Source organism: Ruditapes philippinarum, unplaced genomic scaffold (assembly GCF_026571515.1).
Source record: "Ruditapes philippinarum isolate M1 unplaced genomic scaffold, ASM2657151v2 ctg1265_1_1_1_1, whole genome shotgun sequence".
NCBI classification, from domain to species: Eukaryota; Metazoa; Mollusca; class Bivalvia; order Venerida; family Veneridae; genus Ruditapes; species Ruditapes philippinarum.
Genome location: NW_026852337.1, coordinates 168,515 through 191,454, shown reverse-complemented (window position 1 = coordinate 191,454; position 22,940 = coordinate 168,515). Strand labels below are relative to the sequence as shown.

The 22,940-nt window shown below is 28.2% G+C and overlaps 1 protein-coding gene across 6 annotated transcripts in view; it reads right to left on the bottom strand.

The window, feature by feature from the left end:
* LOC132757138 (tachykinin-like peptides receptor 99D) overlaps positions 1–22,940 on the bottom strand; it is a 191,138-nt gene that overhangs the window by 4,000 nt on the left and 164,198 nt on the right. For 5 of the 6 annotated variants that reach the window (XM_060748341.1, XM_060748355.1, XM_060748374.1 and 2 more), the window contains one exon: positions 4,423–4,886. In XM_060748341.1, the coding sequence (XP_060604324.1) occupies positions 4,423–4,886 (464 nt within the window). Of the gene's footprint in view, positions 1–4,422; positions 4,887–13,571; positions 13,867–22,940 lie in introns of those variants that run through there. The other variant, XM_060748334.1, reaches the window with a different exon arrangement.

Sequence of the window (22,940 nt, the reverse complement as noted above, 5' to 3'; positions counted from 1 at the left end):
AATCCTGCAAATTTCGTTTTTGGGATTATTATTGCCATACTTTCTTATGAATAAGTTAAGTCAACAGTGAAATCATTTGTTTGACAATTTGCGTATCCTGTTAAACGCCCAAAGATCCGGAAAAAAAACAAGAAAAAAAACTAATCAATGTCACAAAATAAGCGTTCGGTGCCTTTTTGGTGACCTTACCAGAGAGGCGGTTTGCTAATCTTCGAACAATGAACTTATGTTATAACGGTATATTAAGAATACTAAACATGGAAGCTTGTTAACATGAAATACATCACATCACCAGTTTTAATTAATCACCTCTGGTGTTGATAAAACCAGAGCCCGTATATTCTAATTTAAACCCGTTGACAATCTATGTTATCCAGCCGTGTGCTAATGGGAACGTGATAAGTGGAACAAGAAGAATGAATCAATGTTCTTCCACCTGCAAAGGTTTTGTTTTAAGTAGAAAGATTTTCTAATGCTGTAATGTCAATTAAGAAAGAAAACATGTGCACAGTGGAATAAGAAAAACATATCGCATTTTTGCGTATTAATAATTATCAATTTCTAAAATGAGTAATAGGTGTGTATTGTTTCTAAAGCCAAGTTTAGTATTGTTAATATAATAATTTTGTAGTTGAAAAATTTTACATGTGTTACATAACATTATTACAGATTTCAATTTAAAAATACATGTCTGATATGAGCAGACAACAGACAACACTCGTTCTAAACTTATATTTATATAGCTTATATTTATTGGATATTCATAAATGAGATATTTATAAAAATTGACGAATTTCAGTTTCTGTATTGTCAATGTAAAATTGTTTTTCAATGTAGTGAAACATATTTTCCGTATTTTCACTGATGTCTTGCCGGACTAGTTCTCTTGATTTAGCCAAGAACAAAATTTCAGGGGAAGCTATTCAAATTGTAATGTCAAAAAAAAGAAAAGAAAATTGTAACTATATAGTTAACAGAAAATTCAAGTTTTTTTCCGATGAAAATAAATCCTGTATTTATAGAAAAAAACTTAAATATCCTCTTTGTAAGAAACCAACATAGTTTGGTGTTATTTATCCCGCAAAATTGATTGTTTTTGTTAAATGAAAAGAATATGAAAAGTACGTATCAATAACTAGAAAGTGCTTTTTTTGAAGCACTTTAAGCTTGTCAGGCATTTGAAAGTTTACAAAACCGAGATTGGTTTTATTTCTTCCACTTAACTCTCCTTTTCTTGCAATAAATATCTCGGTAATGGGACATTGTCATTAAAACATATTACATCTTGAAGAATGGGCTAACGTTTTAATTGCTATAATGTAGTCACTGCGATATAATATTTCAAATGAAAATGTCATTTTCCTTTTAAGACAAATTGACATCTTTCGAACGGCAATATTTCTTCGTATCTGCTTACATATTTTGTAAATAAATTTTCCAGTTTTTCGTAACACGTATGCATGACTTGAAATTGTTGAACTTTACAAAATTGAAAAATAAAGTTTAAGCATTATTTTCAGAATTGAGTTGAAGTCGAGAACGGAAATCAGCTTTGGATGTAGTAATATTTTGTAACAAGAGAGTATATACATTTTTCAGTTTGTTAGATTTCTGAAAATACTTTAAAATTCTAAAACGTGAATAATCTTTAACAGCAATTAACTTATCAAAAAAGATCTTTTAAATATTAGTACGGCTACGCACCCCCTCCCCGTTTTCCTAACAAAAAAGAAAGAAAAAAACAAAGAAAGAAACAAATCTGATAAAATATAATCGTATAAAAGAGAATGTTGATGGTCAAAATAGCTTCTGTCTCAGGTGCTCCAGAGCACTTCAAAGAATCTATGATAGACTACTTACACAGATATGTATTTGGATTATCATCATAAACTAATATATTTAATGAATATACTCATATATCATTTCTTATAATTTCAGGGTGTATTATTTTCTATTTTACGGCCTTCTCGCCTCTTTAATAGACACTGCATCCGTAAGTTTATGTTCTTGATTTTAATATATTTACAAACTAAGAAGCCACACTTTGTTTTATAGAACTTAAGAGTGTCATATTTCGGAATAATTTTATTATTCAAGACTTTAACTGAACGAGTTTGTTTCACTAATAAAAGAATTAATATTAAATGATTTGAATCAACAATTTAGTTGTATCTTCATTGCCAGACAACCAGTAATCTTACATGCAATTAGTTCCTAATATTGAGTTTAGTTTACAAAACAATTTACTGCTTTCCGGCCTTAAATGTTGAAGGAACAAAGCCGCTGACAGAAAATAAAATCTCTTTAACAAAAATCCCCTGTCTTAATTGCGCCGATATCGCGTTCGAAATAAAAATGTCATTTTGCTTTTAAGACAAATTGACCAAATTGACGAAATTGAACCAAATAGCATAAAAGTGATTGATTCCCTTGTATCATTTACACATACTTATACTGTTTTCCGTGAGGAGAAGTGACACTTGAATATCAACTTTAATGACTATTCGACAGGGTAATTTTTACAAATTTATCTTTAGATATCACAATATTTGGTACTTCATAATATTATTATTATCATTATTATTTGTTTTTTATGAAAATGTGGTTTTAATGTGTATGCTTATACTTTGCAATGCCATTATAAAAAATAATTTATATCCTAAGGTCGAGCGTACCCAATTGCAAAGGTTTAGTTTAAAAAGGATTAATATGTATAATGATATTAGAATAGGTCTCCCTAGGAAATGTATGATATTTAGTAAGATGAAGTATGGTTATATTTAATATAAGATATTTATAGAGCATTTGAGTGTATGGTAATAAGTTTTGATTATGATATCATTTAAACCTGATTGTTCATTATACACTTCGGCCAACGTGTATGTTTGGCCACAATTTGGAGGACTGCAAAGGTGAATTTAATCGTTGATGATTATTTTAAAAATATCATATTTGTTTTACTTATAGAATGTCTTATGTAAAACAACAAAATGATTATTATATACAATAATTTTAGTGGTATGAAATTTGCACAAAAACGCATTTTTTATCCTTTTTTCATCTTTGATTTTGTATATTTTATTTTACTTGTTAGGTAAACAGTGCGTATATTCTAATGGTTGTACTAATTTATAAGTCTTAAAGGTACCAACTATATCCTCTATTTAACCTATGAACCACATTTCATGTTTATAAACATAATGAATACGAGTGAAAAGATACATTTCACTAATAAATGCTTTTTGTCTTAATTACAAAAGGATAGTAGCGACGTGATCATTTTTAACATAAAATGTCTTTTTGCTTTTAAGGCAAATTGACATAAATTGAACGTAGCGGTAAAGGAACATTACCAAGTATCACAGACATACTTTTAGTACAAAATGTGTCTTCTGCCGCGTATGCCTACAGTTAATTTCAAATATAAGTAGACGTATTTTGTTTGATTTTATTTCTAGTATTTGTTGAAAATTAGGTTAATGGTTCATCTTATAGTATAGGTTGACATTCCATTTTAAATGTCTCTTTGACTATCATCAAATCAAAAGCTAGTGTATTACAAATCGAACTGCTTAAAGTTTTAAAAAAACTTGCTGTTATAATTGATGTATGTTTAAATCTTTAATATGGACAATCTATTCATGAAACATTTTAAAAAGAAATTCTTGAATATTTGGAACTTAGCTGAACATACACATTTTACGCGTTATTATACCAAAGAAGAAAATTGAAGACGATTTAAACAAATGACCAAGGTCTCTCTAAGATTAAAGACATAATATTTTGTACTGTGCACACACAAGTCAAACAAATAAACGAAACTCTGCAGAGCACAATATTCTTGCATTCTGCCAATTATCTTTGTCTGTAAAGCTTGTAAAAGATAAATAGCTTTTCTATGTGTAAAAGACAAATGATTAAGCTTTAATTGCTTTTTCAGACATTTTCGGGTAACCTACTGGTTAGCAAACAAACTTTGACATGTCATTTCGCAAATTCTTATAAAGAGACCTAATGGCCGTAAGAAAAATCGGACAGCCGGAGAAAAACTGCTGACTTGGTTAACTTTGTACGTCTTTGACATGTATAGATACATATAATGTTTTGCATTATTGATGTTGTGAAAAAAGGAAACTGGTAGACTATTAACTTAAAGTTATAGCTTACCATATTGTTTCTTTATTTTTCTTTGGTTATTATTTTCAGTTTGTGTCGTACCGTTTAGGCAGCAAGTTATTATAGGTAAAAGATTGGCCTAAAAAGCTTTATTTTCAATTTTGTATGATTTATCCAGACGAATGTTTATGATATATTGTGTTCCTGTAATTGTTTTAATTGAGATTGTGAATTTTAAATGAAAAATAAAATGGCATTCAGATACATAGTCTGTTTTGCCAAGATCAGAATATTTAAATTGCTTACCTGTCAATGGCAATTGCCATAAATGTCAGGACGCTAACTGAGATCGTACATGGCGAGATGAAGCATGAAAACTTGCAAAAGAAGGTCCCAAACCACCAGTTCTGGTAAAGCAAGAACAGAAACGTGAATGGCATATTCAAAACCGATATCAAAAAGTCTGCAATTGCCAAATTCACAAGGAAATAGTTTGTGACAGTGCGCATTCGCTTGTGGGCAAGCACAATCCAGATTACTATTAGATTTCCACCGGAAGCTATTATAAGAATAGCTATAAGTGCAAGGAAGAACACTGTCTGCTGCCACCATGGCAACAAAAAGTCATCTACACCGTCATAGCTTTGATTATTCGTAATTGTAGAACTGTTGTTTGTAAATGAGGAATCGGTTGTATTACTGTAGTTCATCGTTGGTGTCATGTCAAATGGGTTGTGGCTAACAGTTAACTCCTGTATCATGCTGGTCATCTGGAAATAAAAAAATTATTGCATTAAACTGTTATTAATAAAATGGTTATAAGAGCGTCTGGACTTAAAACGACTTTTACTTTAAACACAATGTCAGGGATTGGTTACCAACTGGCAACATTTTAATTATATGTCCACAGTCACGTTGTACCCAACGTTTTATATGTTTTATGTAACCTACGATTTTAATTACAGTTTACTTTTTATCACCAAAATAGTTATTATTTCTTTTAACATACGTTTTGAATAACGTGAAATATATTACGTGAAAAAATTCTTAATTTGCTTGTTTTTGTTTGTTCGTGTCCGGGAACCATGTAAATTTGCCCTTGTCCGAGCGAGCATGTGTTTGCGCATGCGCTGTGCGTTCCATGTTATGTCACTAAAAGTGCTTGAGAAGAGTAAACAGTTCTAAAGAAATGTTGATAAGCATGTGAAGTTGTATATTTGTGGGTCTATATCGCACGTATTTGGTCAGCATATGTAGAATGTTCAACTTGATTTTGCTGGTTTGAATTTTCGTTTAAGCAGAATAAATGATACACAAATTAGAATGGAAATACTAGCAGCTCAATGCAAATCAATGCAAAACAAATCAACATGTAGACATAAGAAAAACAATAAGGAACTGTGTGTTTAACTAATATGCATTTATCCTTTATTGTGTAACATGATATGTAAAATTATTTAACACAAATATTCTTGGCTTACGCATCCTTGGCCTTATTGATATAAAAAAAATATAAGAAACAGATAAAATAGAAAAAATAATATACGTGCACGCTTAACTGTGAAACAATATATGTTAAATGGTTTTAATACAAATATTCTAGGCTTGCGCATTCTTGGTCTTATAATAGATTAGATACACAAAACATGGACATTGCTTTAAAGAGACATGGATTCAAGCAAACTTTACCTATAGAATAGGAACATTTCATGAAATGCTATACAGTAATATGGCTGCGAATATGATTAGACAACTTGCATTCTTTAACAAAGAGGAACATTTAAAAAGGTTTTATAGTGAAATAACACTACCCATATTTTAAAACATATTATAAATGTTCATCAAAAGAATGTTTCTAAAGATTGCTATCAATTCTTAAAAAAAACATTATTTTGAATTGAATTAAAATACTGATGTGTAGCCATAGAATGAACTGAATGCAGAAAATAAGTCATATTTGTCACACTAATGACCCTAAAAAAGGTTGTATAAATTATATTGCAACGGGGGTCAATTTGAAATGAGTATATCGGTCCGTCATTGGGGTGCTTGTTTAATACCATATCAATTAGCAACTTGTGTAGAGGGTTATCGTTATCTTCTCATATAACGCATTCTAGCGACTTCTTTATTTTGCGTTAATTTCAGATCAATTATAAAAGGACAAAACATTACGCGGTATCATGAATTCGCGACGCGGCCGATTCGCGAATAATAGCGAAAATTAAAACATCGCGAAAAATACCGGATTAACAGTATTCCTTTGAGGTTTTACCACAACTAATGCTGGTCTTACAATATATTTCATTATCTTTTTACTAGTTTAATATTACATTTGTACAACACGTTACCAAATTGCAAAACAATCGTTATTGCTTTGAACAATATGGTTTCAAGTTCTACATATAAATTATCTAACTAAAGCATAGAAAAGAATCAATTTACTTAAGGTCAACAATTTGAATTCAACTAAATTTGTTAACTTAAACGATATAACAAACCTTGCTTGGTCGAATCGAACAGACAGGCATTCAGTTGGAAAACAAGTTTTACATGCTTAGCAACACTGTTCTCATGGGACATTTAAATGCATTTCGACTGTCTAACAAGTCAGTGAAGAGTAAAATTCGTTTAAGGAATCAACCTGTTGTAGATATATAAGTATGACAGAAAGAATGAGGTTATATGTATACCTTTCCTTATATTTTACTCTACACCCATACAACTTTCAAGCTGTATCAGCTGTATATAACCTGTATATTTCTACTCTTTCTCTCACTAACTCTGATAATACAAAAAATGACATCACAAATTTAGAAAATTAAAATTTTAAAGTATTCCATACTAACGTAAGCTTTACTTGTTTTTTTTTCTTTCAGACCTTGTCTAAAAAACAGTTTACATACATGCGCCACCCAAAGATGCACAAGCCAATATTCGTGACAAAATAAATTTTAAACGCACTATACAGTAATGTATTCTATATTTCTGCACGCTAATTGTAACAGTATCTACATTTACGTAAGTCTGTTGAAAACAAATTATATATAACTAACTGAGGTGCACTTTCTAAAATGGAAGTTTAATATAGCCCTAACTGACATGAAATGACAATTAAACAGTCCTAAAGTTCATCAATGACGCATATTTCTGGACTAAATGCAAATTTTCTGCAATTACATGAAGAATCGTAAGAAACAAAATTATACAGTGCACACTAACTTGCATATCACATTTCTAATACCAATCCTTCCCAGACACGAAAACTTGCAAGTCACGTGTTTTATTAAATAGAGACACACAAGTCTTCGAAAACTTATTCTGAATTTATAACCTTAATGGAATAAATTAACAAATTATTTTTTTCTTGTGCCAATTTAAACGCATCTTAATATGTATTTTTTTAAGATAAATGATGCTTAAATTTGATTTTTGAAAATACCGATAACTGTTACAAAATGTGAAATAAACATATTGTGGGTATACAGAGACAAGAAATAGTAGTTTGAAACTTTAAACACTCAGAACAAATACACAGTGCCATTACAAATTGGCAGATTTGTTTTTATATAGGGTCTAATAAACCAGTTATACGTTATGTAGCTTCCGTAACATTCTTTCATTCAAATAAGACGTATTCCGTAATAATTTCCCAGATTTTGATAAATCTCGGCAATTATAGTAACTGTTGTTTTACATAACCCAAAGATATACAGCTAGGTAAATTTTTAATTGACCAGTTGTAGTGAATACAGCTTCCCAGCTAATATATATTTTGCTGGTTAGGTTTATTGCCTTTTCTTTAAAGAAAGGAAATAAAGAAAAGGAAAACTTAAAATTTAAAATGACACTGTGTATTCATTTTCTTATCATATTTATCGCTAAATTAATTTTCAATATTTGATTACAAAATATTTAATGAAATTAAACTAGTATTTTGTACAGCTATTTTGAATAGTTACGATAAAACCTTTGTTTTTACTTTACATGTAACCAACGACGGTAAATAAATTAACGCAATAAAAAAAACATTCAAAGAATTTTTTTTTTTTAAATCTGCATTGATAATATTTTTAAATATTATGATTAATTCTTTCAGTGAAATTCTACAAAGTTTTAAGAATATTTGGGTAGGCTAAAATTTAAGTCCTTAGAAAAATTACATAAATACATGGGCTTCCCAACAAAATTACATTAAAATTCGGGCTATACAAACTTTTATTTTTGAAAAACACTTTAAATTTAAAAAAAACATATAAAAATTTTTCAGTTCGAATCTGTACGAAAAAAAACCACACTTTCAGAACATGTCAAAAATGAATACTATGTAACTTACAATTGTCAGAAATTCTCGTTTCAATTCCAAACCAGCATCTCAGTAGCCAGATGTCAGAAGAAATTACCAAAATCATTCACAAGACACTACTCTTATCTGACAACCAAATTGTTTTCCATTGTTTCTATTAAAGAGAGATTGTATCGCTAGCGAAACATAACAAATCGATATAATAGTAGTTCGAATAAAGGGATTCATTAAAAGGAGAAAACCTTTCGATCGGGGTTAAGTTTTTAATTTAAAGGGGAAATTTTTAAATTCAAATAAATTTAAAACTTAATTAGCATATCAATGTATAAATTTAAATTCTGACCTCGCGATTGTTCGTTGATATGAATTTTTAAAAAAATATAAAAAAATGATGTTAAAATGATTTTTTGTACGTCTTTGAATTATTGTGGTACAACATTTTGATAATTTAAGAAAACCAACCATTGTTTTAATTTATATATTATAATATTAAATAAAATGTTATAAGTTAATAGATAAACGAAGAAATGCATGTGATGAATTAAATAATTTATAAATGCAGAATCTATATCAAGGTATCAAGGTTTATAGTAAATATATAGAAATAGATCGTTTTAAGTCATAAAGCTTATTAAAACGTAATTCAAAAACAACTTATTATACAAAATCATTTTCATAGTATTTACAATTCTTTTTTTTTTTTTTTTTTTTTTTTTTTTTTTGAAAATGAAAGTAAGTTTTTAAAAAGAAAAAAATTAAAGAGGCCATATGAAAAACTATTGAATTTGACTTTTATTTGAAATATATGTTAAACATACTTTGCTGATTAGAGAAAATAAGAACTGTTAACTGTTGAAATTATTCTTTTGCAATGACGGGGATATAGTGTTACGCTAACACTAGTTGGCTTTAATGCTATGTTGATATATAACGAAAATGACGTCACGTCAAAGTGTACATATACTAATGCAATATCGTTTATATCAAATGACTTAAATACACTCTGGGCCGCGGTTTGTGTGATAAATATTCATATATATGGTTCCTTAACGTAAATGACCTTTATTACATATATTACCAACTGTAGTGTACCTTTGTTGTTTCTTAAGCAGGTTTAATAGTTTCCCGAAGGTTTCATATTTAGGTATTTACATAACAGTTATTATACAATGGTTATTTTTAATGTAAACTAAACTATTGTGCACACTTGATTCAGGCGACAAAATAAGTCTAGCACTTAAAGAAAAATGCCTTCTAAAATTGAATTCAAATATTTTTTTTTTTTCAAATAACCTTAAATTAAAACACAATTATAGAAAGCTCTTCCCATGTCAAGTCATTAAGATCAAACAGAGTATAATGTTTCTATCTATATTTTTATAATATATATCAAATTAAATTGCGACGTTATCATAATTATTTTCATTACGTTCAGCGGCAATCTGCATACATGTGCTTTCATCTTTGGATTTAGTATCAATCATGTGTATATTAAAGAGCATGCCTATCTAAGGTTTCACGTTTTAATGGATATTCCGGTTGTTTATCGTGTAAACTTGCTTCTTTATAAATATCTCATAAGATATAAACACGCTTGTGAATATGATATGCCTATAATTTTATGACTTCATTAAATCAGATGACTATAGATGTAGGGTTCTAAAATAACGCTTGTCAACCCAATTTCTTGCAAATTGGAAAAGTAATAGGTTATTTATAAAGTACTGTAGAAATCAATATATCAATATATTTTGATTATATATGCTGCATAATTAGGTATGTATTCAGTTATACGATACACTCAATTCATTATTCAAACCAAATGTACAAATATAATTATAATCAACCTAAGGACAATGTGATTAAATTCACTTGGTAAAATACTTTAGTTTAATTAAACAAACATGCAACATTGCAATAAAGAGGACGGGATTCAGAAGATTTTCGGATCACTCTTTCTTGCATATCAGACTGGCGTTTCCTTTAGTTTTACCCATCCCAGAAATTTCATCTGGCATGGGGGGTCCAGATGAGTCGCGTGCTGTACAATGGCACGGTAAAGATGATGTTATTTAACCGTTATGAATTATTTTGCAATTCATACGCTGATGTAAGAAAGTAGTTTCGGTTGTAACGATATAATTTTTCATTGAAAATAAAGATAAAGAATTTAAAATTTAAAGGAATATGGTAGAATATGCCAGAAAAAATATCTGACATATGTTTGCGGTTCGGATCGGAATATCCGTCCCTCGGTCACCCGCCCATGGTAACTCGGCAAGCCTCGTTACCGCCCTATGAGCGGGTCACTTCGGGACGGATATTCCTATCCGCACCGCAAAATATGACAGATATTATTATTCTATACTCATATGGCGTTATTTGACAACCAATGGCTGTGACCACATTTCTAAATATTTCCCATTGTATCTTGATTGGTAGTTAGTTTTGATGGGGCAACCTAATAGTCATAGTCTTATTGCTGGGGCAACCTTATAGTCATAGTCTTTAACTGTAAATCACTTTACTTATTAATTCATATAGAAATGATATTAATTTTTATAAGGGCAAGGTACATAACATTGTTTGATATTTTAAATGTTTTTTGTTTAACTTCATAAATAACAACAATATATTTAACCCTTTGTCTCATTTGCTATTATATTGAGTGTAACATTCCCAAATACCTAACTGATTTACCAGTAATACAAGTAGTAAATATGTTTAACGCGAGCGTTGTATTGCACGTGCGTTATATACAGTCGAAATTACAATGATAACACGTGACGTGATGTGATAAAGAATTGATATATATCGATAATTTGAGCGGACTTTCTTGAAATAGAAAGGTAAAACCAAATTAAATTTCATTAGAATTCTAATAAACAAACTACTAAAGGAAAAGAGAAATAATGCTAACATAAAAATGAAGGGAAAAGATACACCTTACTTTCAACTTGTAATTGTACTCGTTAAATACACCACATACAATAACAATTGAAACACACAATTCATATGCAACAGTGGATTTAATATTCAATATTAAATTCTAAACGTTATAAATCATCTTTTTTCTGATATTTCTGTGTTAAAATATTAATAAAGTGTTTCTAAAATGTATAATATAATATAATTAAAATTGCAATTTAGATAACAACGTGTTTATCATTTCTTTTAACCATGAAGTAGTTACTTAGTCAATAATCTGATATATAGTGTCTGCTTTCTTGCTATGACGATTACCAGCTTCGACAAATTAAGTACCTAATTTCCATCTGGGTTTTATTAATAAAATCAAAGTTTTTATCTATAATTGATACTTGAAATGAGTAATGAGTCGCAAGTCTTGCTGTTTTAGAACATCCTTCTAGACTAGTTTAAATGTTATGCTTTGGATATAACAATCTAATGCAATGTACTGTTAAGAAACCCGATTGGCAAGTCTACAGTTAGCATTGACACATTGACGTAAATGAAATTATTGCTATTATCACTTAGTAATATTATTATAATATAATAAATCAATGATAATGTGTTTAAAATTAATCAACTAATTATAAAAAAATCAACATTTTACTGCCTAAAAGTAACAGTTAAAACCCAGTTTAAGCAATGCTGTAAGCATAGTCACATATAAAAAACGATCTGACTGTTTGTGTTACACTCCTCAAACTCATAAGACAGGGCCATCGGCAAGGAGCCCAGCAGGACACAGACAACAGGAGAGAGCACGAGGGCAAAGCGCAGACGGGCTCTTATTATAACTTATTTAAGCAAGCATTCTATTATTATTTTCATTTTTCTCCATTTAATAAAGTTGAAAGTATTATTTATGTATTAAACTTTACTGGCCTTAACTTTGCAAAATTTATCAAAGTGTGTGCAATACCTACAAGCCCAACACTTTATAAACTATGAAAATCATGACTTTCCTACTAACTAGAAATATTCATTACTCAGCAATGGGCATTTTTAAAACAGTTAGCATTTCAAAACGATTAAATTTTCTACAAACTTAATTAAAGTTTTAGGCAGGCGAATCGCAGGCATATAAATTATGTAATATTTCGGTACGATCAGTGAATTTCAGCCTATAAATTGTAAATGTAATTTACGTTAACTACATGTCTTGAAAATACTTTGATAAATCATGGTTATGGAAAGCAAATAAGATAAGATTTGCCAAAAGACATAATATCAGAGTAAGAACATTGCAAAACTGAACTTGTTTCTATTTCACCGCTGTCCTTTTGAGACATTTTGGCATGTGCTACAAAGTTGTATAATTGTGACTGAATTTGTTTCTTTACAGTTTTAACTTCAAAAGATGTTGATATTGCGACTCTTAAGCCTGTTCCTCAGTGCTTTGTGTTTTGAAACTGATGATGAAAATTGTGCGTAAGTTATAAGACTAATCTTAATAAAAGATAAGTTCTGTTTTTACCATTTATTCAGTAAACTAACCACAATCGCTTAATACAAATGATATTGTAATAAATATAAAAATGTGAATAATTAGACTGTTTCCATGTTTACCACTTGCAAATGTTAGTTAATATCGACAATTACTATTTACAATTCAACACTGAGCTCTCTCACCTTATTAGCTGAAAATAATATTTAGGTATTATAGCTAATAGGTTTATAGATATTTACATAGATGTGATTAAATACATAGTGTATGGATTATTCAAAATTATTTAATATTTAACTTGTTAGGAAACCATAGCAGCCGGCCGTTGGAATGTTTTCAAAGAAATTGCTTAAAGTACTTGATAGAAAGAGTGTCTCGCAAATGCTTCAGTACATAAAGAAAATTATTTTACATACTAGAAGTGTCTCCAGAAAAAAAAGTCAAGATAATTGGCAATTACACATTTTTTTTTGTTATCATCCAACCCGACAAACGTAAGATATGTTTTAAAAACGTTTTAACATAAAAAAAACTGTAATTTAAAGTTTATTTTGATTGTTTAAATATAACAGAAACTCCTTATATTTACTCTGAAAACTTATATAATTTAAAAATACGTTTGACAGTGATTATATTAATTTTTAGGAATGGATATAAGAACAATTTTTTTTATAATTTGATATTTCATTCGTATAAATGTAAGATCAGAATAGATATAGAAATTAAATAATTTACCTTCATTTAGTTTCCCTTTTATTTTTTATTTGAAATTTAAAAAAAAGTTATTTTGTTTAGTTTTAACTCGTCAGAAAAACAACGATTGTTGCTGTAATCACTGTGTATATCCTTTAGCTAATAACAATGTGAAGCCGTTGCTTTCGTAATCTCGTTTCCTAACGAAACGCTCTTATTGTCCGATATCAACACTCTGTAAGCAGTTTGTAACACCCTAAAACCTGTGTCACCGATTTACAATCACAATTTTGTCACAATTTTGTCTTATTTAATCTTTCCATCACGTTATTGATGCAATGTTGCATTTTCAGTTACCGTATTCCAATCATATCGTAATTAATTAATAACAAAAAAACAAAAGTCATCAACATTAGTGCTCTTATTTTACAAACATTTTACTATAATAATGATTTCAAACCATAGAAAAAAATAATATTTTCACCTTACATTCTTTATTATATGAAAATTACTATTTACGAACAGCTTTATGAATTATATAAATTTTAACATAGATATGCATGGCATTGCATGGAGGTTTTTAGTTTACTTTGATAGTATCCCAAAAGTTTTGATATTCATTGCAGCATGCTCTAGCGTTTTCCGATACAAGATGCTATTCAGATGACGTCGCTCATTGTAAATGCCATTCCTGGCGTTCCTGGCACCAGATGAATACTTTCTTTTTGAAATTCTGACTGAAAACTTTATCATGATAAAGATGCTGTCAAATGTGAATTGCACATTTGAATATGGAACAATAGCTTAATAATGTACGGTATAGCCAATCAAATATAACAGCATTAAACCAAAAATCTATATCATTGAATTATACAGGTCTTTATAATTACAAAGGAGTTTTAAAATACGGTCGTGGAAAACGGATTGTTTTACTTTTTTCAAGAAATATACGGTGCATTTCTTAATTAAGACTGTTAAAATTTACAAAAAAATGTATTTAAAAATGTTGTTTTCAAATCAAGTAAACTGTTTTTGACACTAAGTTATGAACCATTGGCATATCCCTTTGGTCATGGTATGTTGAAATTACATATAATATGTAATAATCATTGAATATATATTTTAATCGTGTTTTAAATGTTTTATCTGTCTATAAAGAAACAGTTCATCCCATGTTTCGATAAAACTAAAACTTATCAAGCACCTATATGTTCAATCGTTTACAATGTTGTGGAATATTAAAATTATTTCAATTCTAAATAAGAAAATAACCGTCGATGACATAACGTTATCTACAGTGGATAAATAATTATCAATTGTTACAATGTTAATGCAAAAAACAATTCGATATGAAACAGCATTATATTTTTATTTCTTTTGATCTCAGGCTAAAAAATATTTTATTAAATTGTTATTATTTTATCTAAAAGCCCCTACTGGGCCGTATTAAAATCCGCGTTTGTCAATAATTGTGATATATTCTTTAAACTTTTAACAGTTCATGAAATAAAGGTTTCTTCACATTATCCATGTGAACATAGAGATAATTAAAGATAATAAAGTTACACCTGTTCTGTCTTACTCGTGACTTTATCATTGTACATAGACAATTATTATTCCATAGAGAAAATCATTATTAAGATTGGGAATTACTTGATCAATATGAATATATGGCGGTTTGATGTGCGACCTATAGATGATATTGTTATCGTAAGCTAATATTGTCAGGAGTTGTTTAAATAACACAAATACATCTCTTTATCCTGTTAGAATAATTGATATCGCTTGAAGCATACCTGTTAAGCTTGGAATAGTAAAACATCTGTTAAACTAGCCTGCCAATATGACCTGATGTAGTATTATGGAAATAGGTAGCAGTTGCCTTCAATGTTACTCATATCGCAATGCACTATAAATAATGTTAAAATTTTCAATTGCCAACTTTAAAGATATACTACGAGTATAATGCTCATTTTTGAGTAAAATATATTATCACAGTAATTTATTGAAACCTATGAAATTCTAACTGAATATGTTTAATTTGAATAAGATAATGTGCAACCTTTGTATAGGAAACTGCATTCACTAATACAGGTTAAGTAAAGTTTGTCCTTTCTTAAAAAACCTGCCAGTTTTTGTAGTTGTTATTGTTTTTTTTCTTTTTTAATGACACTACATATTCATATTGTTGCCTCCTACAGTGTGTAGAATTTCAAACATAACATAACTACTTTGTGTGAAGTCGAACCATGTTGACTTTATATATATTTACAAACAAATTGTGTAGGAATTTTCAATATTTTCAAATATCAAATTTGAGCATATTAATATTAATTTTAAAAAAGTCAAATTTTATATCTATATTTAATGAGTAAGTAAACATAGATATAAAACGCTCAACTGATTGAGATGTACTACAAAATACGTTAAAACCGTTTTCCATTTTTTTTCATAGATATATTAAAACTTGAATGGTCTTAGAATATGACAAATAAAGTATTCAACGGTCGCCAATCGTTTTGTTTTTATATATTCATCCGTCTTTGAAGTTCGTTTTCTGTTAATTTATGAAATAAGGTAAAAGTGACAATACATTTTTACCGTAAATGCAGCCTTTTGTATGATTTCGCAAAATCAAAAGTGGTCCGTTTATTGTGCTATCTTCACTTTCAGTATAATTAATTATCTAGGTAATGTTTTCTTTAAAATAACAAAGAAAAACAAAAAAAAGCAAAGGCCAAAGATATTTGTTTCACATTCATAAGTTAACAATAAAAAAGGTGGAAAACATAATTACATGAAAATTTACATTGTGACAAAGGGCTGAATTAAAATCTTTATTAAAAAACTGAAGTAAACAGACTTTTTAGACGGGTGTAAAGGTTGCCTGTCCTTTATATTGGCAAGAACACATTACTAAAAGCGACATAGGTAAACCCAAACTTTTTGAATTTCATGATGTCTTTACGCCTAAAAGTAATTATAAGAAAATTATAGCTAACTTTCAAATGTGTGTTTACAACAACTAACCGATCACATTTACTAATTTAAAGATAAACACTTCAGTTAAAAAAACCTACAGTTATACGCCACTTCGGGCTTCACACTCAAACTTAATTGGCTGATAATAGTTTTAAGTATATTCATTCAGAAACACGTTTCTCATTTGCAAACTGTAACAAAGTTGAGGTTATATCCGTACTCGTTTATGCAAGAGCAACAAAATTAGTGTAGGCCTATCCAAAGTAACGATTTTTAATTTTAATCAGATTTAATTAAGATAAATATTACGGCGATGAAACATTTCCGATATATAATGTTCTTGATAACAGGGTGGTTCTTTTAAAATAAACAATGCGATTTTAATCCCCTTCTTCATCGGTTGATCAAATGCTTATTTAATTTAAGGCGCTATAAAAGTTTAGTAAATAATATAATTATTGGTAAGTGATAATAATTATTTGTAAATAATAATAGTAATAATAATAATAATAAAATAATAATAATAATTATTATATTTATAATTATTTTTATTATTATTATTATTATTATTATTATTATTAATTATTATTATTATTATTACATGTATATTGTTTAGTTGTAGTAATACGTATAATTGTTATAATTGTTTGATAATGTATATTCAGGACGTGGTTTCAAGTATATCGTAATTTGCTGACACATTGCAACTTGAAAAAAAAACATCTTAAATATGAATTTTCATTTCTAATTTGTCCTTAAGGTCTTATGCCGTAACTCCTGTAAACTTATTGTTATATGTGAGATTCAACGCTCAACACAAAAGCATGCATTCAAAAACAAAAAAAAATGTATGTTTACATTATTTGTTATTGTAACATTCACTAGTGAAAAAAAATGTTAATTAAGACAAACACTTTCACAATGTAATTAGTTTAAATTCAACATCAGTTTGCTAAATGAATTTAAGTGTTTGTACAAAAAAAAAATGTCAAACAAATGTACATATCTTACATTAAATTTACATTTCGTGTTAACGGTTACAATTTAAAATGTACCGTGTTTTATGTAACATCTTAGAAATATTTATTAAGTATGAAAACCTCCACGGAGAAGGTAACATTTCAGCACTTATTGTAAATATTTATGGGGGCATGTTTTTCATGAAAATGTTCATAGATGAAATTTCGAAAACTGCATGATAACCTGCATGATTACGAGTACATCATTATTTATGTATTTATCGCTTATACGTTTATCTATTGACGAATACAAGGCGTAAGTGTAAATGAAAGTGTATAAATCTAATTATCTGTAAAAAAAACTTTTTGTTTGGATTTTTTAAAAAAATTCTTCCAAATAATCTTCATAAGAGAAATATTTATGCTTGTTTATTTCCTACAGAGCGAATGGTGCATGCGAAGAAACATTTAGCATCATAATATTATATTCCAGACCATTTTACTCTGATTTATTGTGCAATATTCATATGTGTTAATAGAGAGCAACCTCATTCTGTGTCACAACTGTTTAAAGAATTGATGATACAGTTACGGAAACCGCATAATTTTACTGTTTATAGATTTTATAAAAGTACTTCGATAGAAATAGCTATATACCCTTTAATTATAGAGTGATTTTTTTATTTCGTCTTAGTTTGCATTATATTTCAATTTAAGTATCCGTATCCGTTTCGTTGTTTCTGAATAGAAATAAACAAATCTATCTCATTTTCCTAGGTTATTAATCTTAACATAAATGTCTAATCGCTATAATTATTGATATGGAACTAAAACTGAAAGGCTATTGCCCATTAAATCATTAATCATGACAAACTTCTTGATAATTGAATCTCAGTATCCACTGAAACATGTACACATTAGAAACCCTTTCTTTAAAGAAATATAAAACTTATGTTATTGAGTATATATAAGATACACGTTATCTAATTGAATTGAGAAGTCAAATCTTAATAACTACATTATGTTTGATAACCCTTTTTTTTATAAATGAGTTATTTGTTATAAAAACATGACAATCTGATATTGCATTCAACATATTATGAATTATTGTTCTTTCCTTTACTCTGAACACTCTTGTCTTGATAAATATACCAGTCGTAACGTTAATTATAATTAGACTTGACAACATCTAGTGAGAATCCTCCATTCAACCATTGAAACTAACTAGATAAGTGGGTGATTAAAACATTTCGTTTTTTTTTAAAGCAACAGGAAAGATCGTTAATTAATTCATGTAGAAAGTCCATTAATTTGTGTGTAGGAAGTCCGTTATTAAATTGTGTATAAAGTCCTAAGTTTAAGATATAATTGAGGTATCTTAAATCAGTTTTTATTTTAGAAATATTATATCCAAAACAAAAAGCAATGAATCATCAATCTTTATTATGGTAGGAGGATCGTTTAGGTCAATGTTTAATCCAGAATCTTCTAAATATAAAAAAATCATGTATTTATCACAAACAGAATATTCTTAACGAACGAGGTCAGTTATGACAGCACACATAATAATTGTTTTATTTTGTAGAAAAATTCAATTCAATGTTTTAAAATTTGTTTTGTCAATACATCAAAACACACGAGAATTAATTTTATTTGCCAAAATTTTGCAAAATTAACGTAAAATAAATATTACTTTTTGACATTTTATTTTATAAAATGATTATGTAAAATTAAATTACTTCCCCTTTTTTTTAAAAAATATTTATCCCGTGTTTTAAAATTTTTAAAAAAAGGGAAAACGTGTGTCTTTTTGTTAATTTTAAACATTAATAATGTCATCATATAATGTGCTTTAAATTTTAAATTTAAATAAAATTAAATGAAAAAGATCTGATTTAAAAGGATGAAGTATGGAAGGATGTTTGATTTTAAGGTTTAAAATTTTTATATCGTTTTGTGGTTTTTTTTCCCTTCTTCTTTTATATAATAAAAAACAGCTTTTTTTCCCTTTTAAAAAATTAAAAATTTTTTTAAAACATACTGCATCAAAAAAAATTTTATGTTTTAAGTATCAAATTAAAAATATTTAATTTTTTTTTTTTTTTTTAATTTTTATGGAAATTTTCTAAAGCTTCCCCAAAACAGATGGACAATCAAGAGCATATTAGTGCATTTTTACAATAATGCGCGAAAAAAAAAAATGCTTACACGTCTATGGTCAGATATACTTTTCAATTAGCATTTAGAATGGAAAAAGAATAAACTAGGGGGTGCATTTTTTTAAAAAAAAATCACTTTTGAGTTCAAATTTGGTGGGAATATAATCAACTAATCAATGGGAAAATTAAATTTAAAATTTAAATTAAATTCGTGATTTTTTTTTTTATAGAAAGCTTAACCCTCAGACAAGACCTTAGACAATAATTAAATTTCATATTTTAAATTTTTATATTTAATAATATATTTTTTCTGTCTTTAATTCAAAAAATTAAAATAGTCCCCCAAAAATTGCAACACGACAGCACGTATGATTAATTTTCTTAAATCCCATTCAAAAAATGTAAAAAAAATGATGTATATTCTGCACATGCAGATAAATTTAACAGAATTTACTATTCACTTTTTGGGGGTAAATTTTATTATCTCGTTTCATTAGTTTTAAAATTTTATATCATTCTTTCATTTTAAAATAAAAAAAACTTTTTGTTGAAGTTTTTTATAAAAAAATTTTTTTTTTTTAAAAAAACATTGAAGATGATTACATCCATACGGTGTCACTTAGGTGTTTTTTTATGGCTCCCCCAGCAATAAAAAAAAAAAATAAAATTCTTCGTTAAGCCTTTTTTTTTGCGTGTTATTTTAGTTTTAAGAATTGAAGATGAATTTCATTTCATTCGTATGATTTGCCGTTGTATTATGAGAGTTAAAAAAATTTTAAAAACCCACATTAAATCCCCCACAGTTATTATGTTTAAAACAAAAAAAGTAATTAAAAAAATTCATCAAAAAATTTGTTAAAGAAGTATTGCAGTGAAAATTCCATTATAAATGATGTGGTTAAATCAAATGATTTTCTTGATTTTTTTCGTAAAAATTTTTTCTTAATTATTAATTTCCATTTGCATGAAAAAACTTTTTTACAAGCAAAATTTAAACAAACATTTGGCATTTGCCAAAAAGTCAAAATAAGGAATTTTAAAATATTTTTTTTTTGCGAAATTTTAATTTAAACATTTAAAATAAAAAACCCCCAAATTTTGTTAATTTTTTGGTCCCCGGGGTATTATAAATTTTAAAGTGTTGAAAATTAGTACCGTACCCTAGGGGGCCCGGGGGGGGGTTATTTTATTACCCCATGAAGGACTTTCAAAACCATTCCAAATTTTATGTTTTTTTGTTTGTATTTTTAAGTTAATATTTTTTAGAATTTTTATGTGCCCCGACTTTAATAATTCCAATTTTAATGGAAAAGTGATAATAACAATGCATGTTATGCATTTTGTAGACAGATTATTCACATAACAATGTTTCAAACGGAAATTATATAACTAAAAGTTCTAGATTTTCCAATTTAATTTGCAGTTTTTGTAGATTTGGACTAAGTGACACGATACCCTTAGATTTATCAAATTACATTTTAAAAGAATATTCGGCATTCAGTAGGTAAAAAACGGTGATTTATTACTTTCAGGAGACATTTAAATAACCAAATAACTAACTGTTTGTGATGAAATATAGCTATAAGAACAAAAATATATATTTCATTATATTTTCATGTTTCCTAGATAAACCTACTGCCACGTTAAATAAATAGAGTATAATTTTCAGGCCACAAGATGAAAAGAATTCATGTATCTATAGAAAAACTTAACTTGTCTGTTTATTATATATATTTTTCTCTTAATATGACAGTCTTTCGCTTAAGTTTTATGTACCGGCAGAATTTAAGAGAAAGTAGTCCGGCAAGACACCAGTGAAAATACGGAAAATATGTTTCACTGCAGTGAAAAATAAGTTTTTACAGTGAAAATACGGAAAATGGAAATACGCATTTTATTTCATCAATATTTCTCAATATGTCATTTATAAGTATATAATAAAGGTATTTAGTATCTTGAATGGGAGTCAGGATACCACTTTGTACACATTTTGCTACTTTTATGATAAATCATTTCTCATATACCCCTACTTCCTTCGGGAGATAATCATTATACTTAAAACAGTACAAAACATACATTTACTTTCTTCTGGGGATAACTATTTAACATGCGATAAATCCATTTTTCAAATAGTAAAAAGCATATGTTCGTTCTTTCTTAAGGCGAGAGATGCATTTTTCGTGCATTTAAATAACCATCCCTACCTTTAAGAATTATAAAAGTGTTCTTTCTCGCCATATGTCATGCACTATGCAAATTAAATTTATTCCATACCGTTTTCGATAATCATTTTCTGTTTATAAAACTAAGAAGACTTAAATTATATTGTGAATGAAGGACTGGTCCGAATCTTTAGCAGAACGGAAAGGTTTTCACAATTACATGCTCTATAGATAACTAATGAATGCAATTCAAATAATAGTTAAGCCAGTAGACAGAAAACTTCATATATTTTAATTATTTCATCAAACATATGTTTATTTTGTCATCTTGTAGTATGAGATAACACATTTCCTTAGGACAGGACAATTATTCTAATATAAGTTGTCGCGTTCAATGAATTTTATGTATATATAGGCAGTCTTATCAATTACTATGTATGATAGCATTAAAGGAAAAAATAAGCAACACTTAGAAACTGTCGTCTTTGAATTGAAAACCTGGGACTTTTGATATGAAGGTTTTGTTTTCTTTTGCTTAAAATTTCTTTAATATATTTTGCTTTTGATTTGGCTCATGAATTTGTTTCTTCAAATCTAGCTATCAATGTATATTTCAGTGTTAAAATAGGCTGTCCATTTTGATTTATCAACTCTTTTCTTGAACTTATGTTACGTGTTTTTACATGCTGACTAAATATCATTGACGGATTTCAACATTAGGGACATTTGAAAATAAAGAAACGGCCACAAATGTGTTCAATAGGGAAAATCATGAAAGTTTGTATATTTTATTCGTGCTATTATTTTGAAAACAGTGGATGGACCGACCTGAAACATATAACATTTCAATATACAAGTGGAAACAAAGTCCTAACTTTAAAAATAGATTTTTTTTATTTTGAGATGCGGTCTACAAATCACAAAAAACTAACAAGACACATTTAAAAGGCTAGGTACAACATACCCTGAAGGTGATTATTCAATAACCGGCAAGGAAGATTAGATTCACTCATTCAATAGTGCACACATTTGCAAAGTCTACTACAAGACTACAAACATAATCTTCATCATTTGTTTTGCTTTGAGCAGTGCGTCGTTTATAATATAGTGAACTCATTTCACAATGCCATTTATTTTTTGAAAACAAAT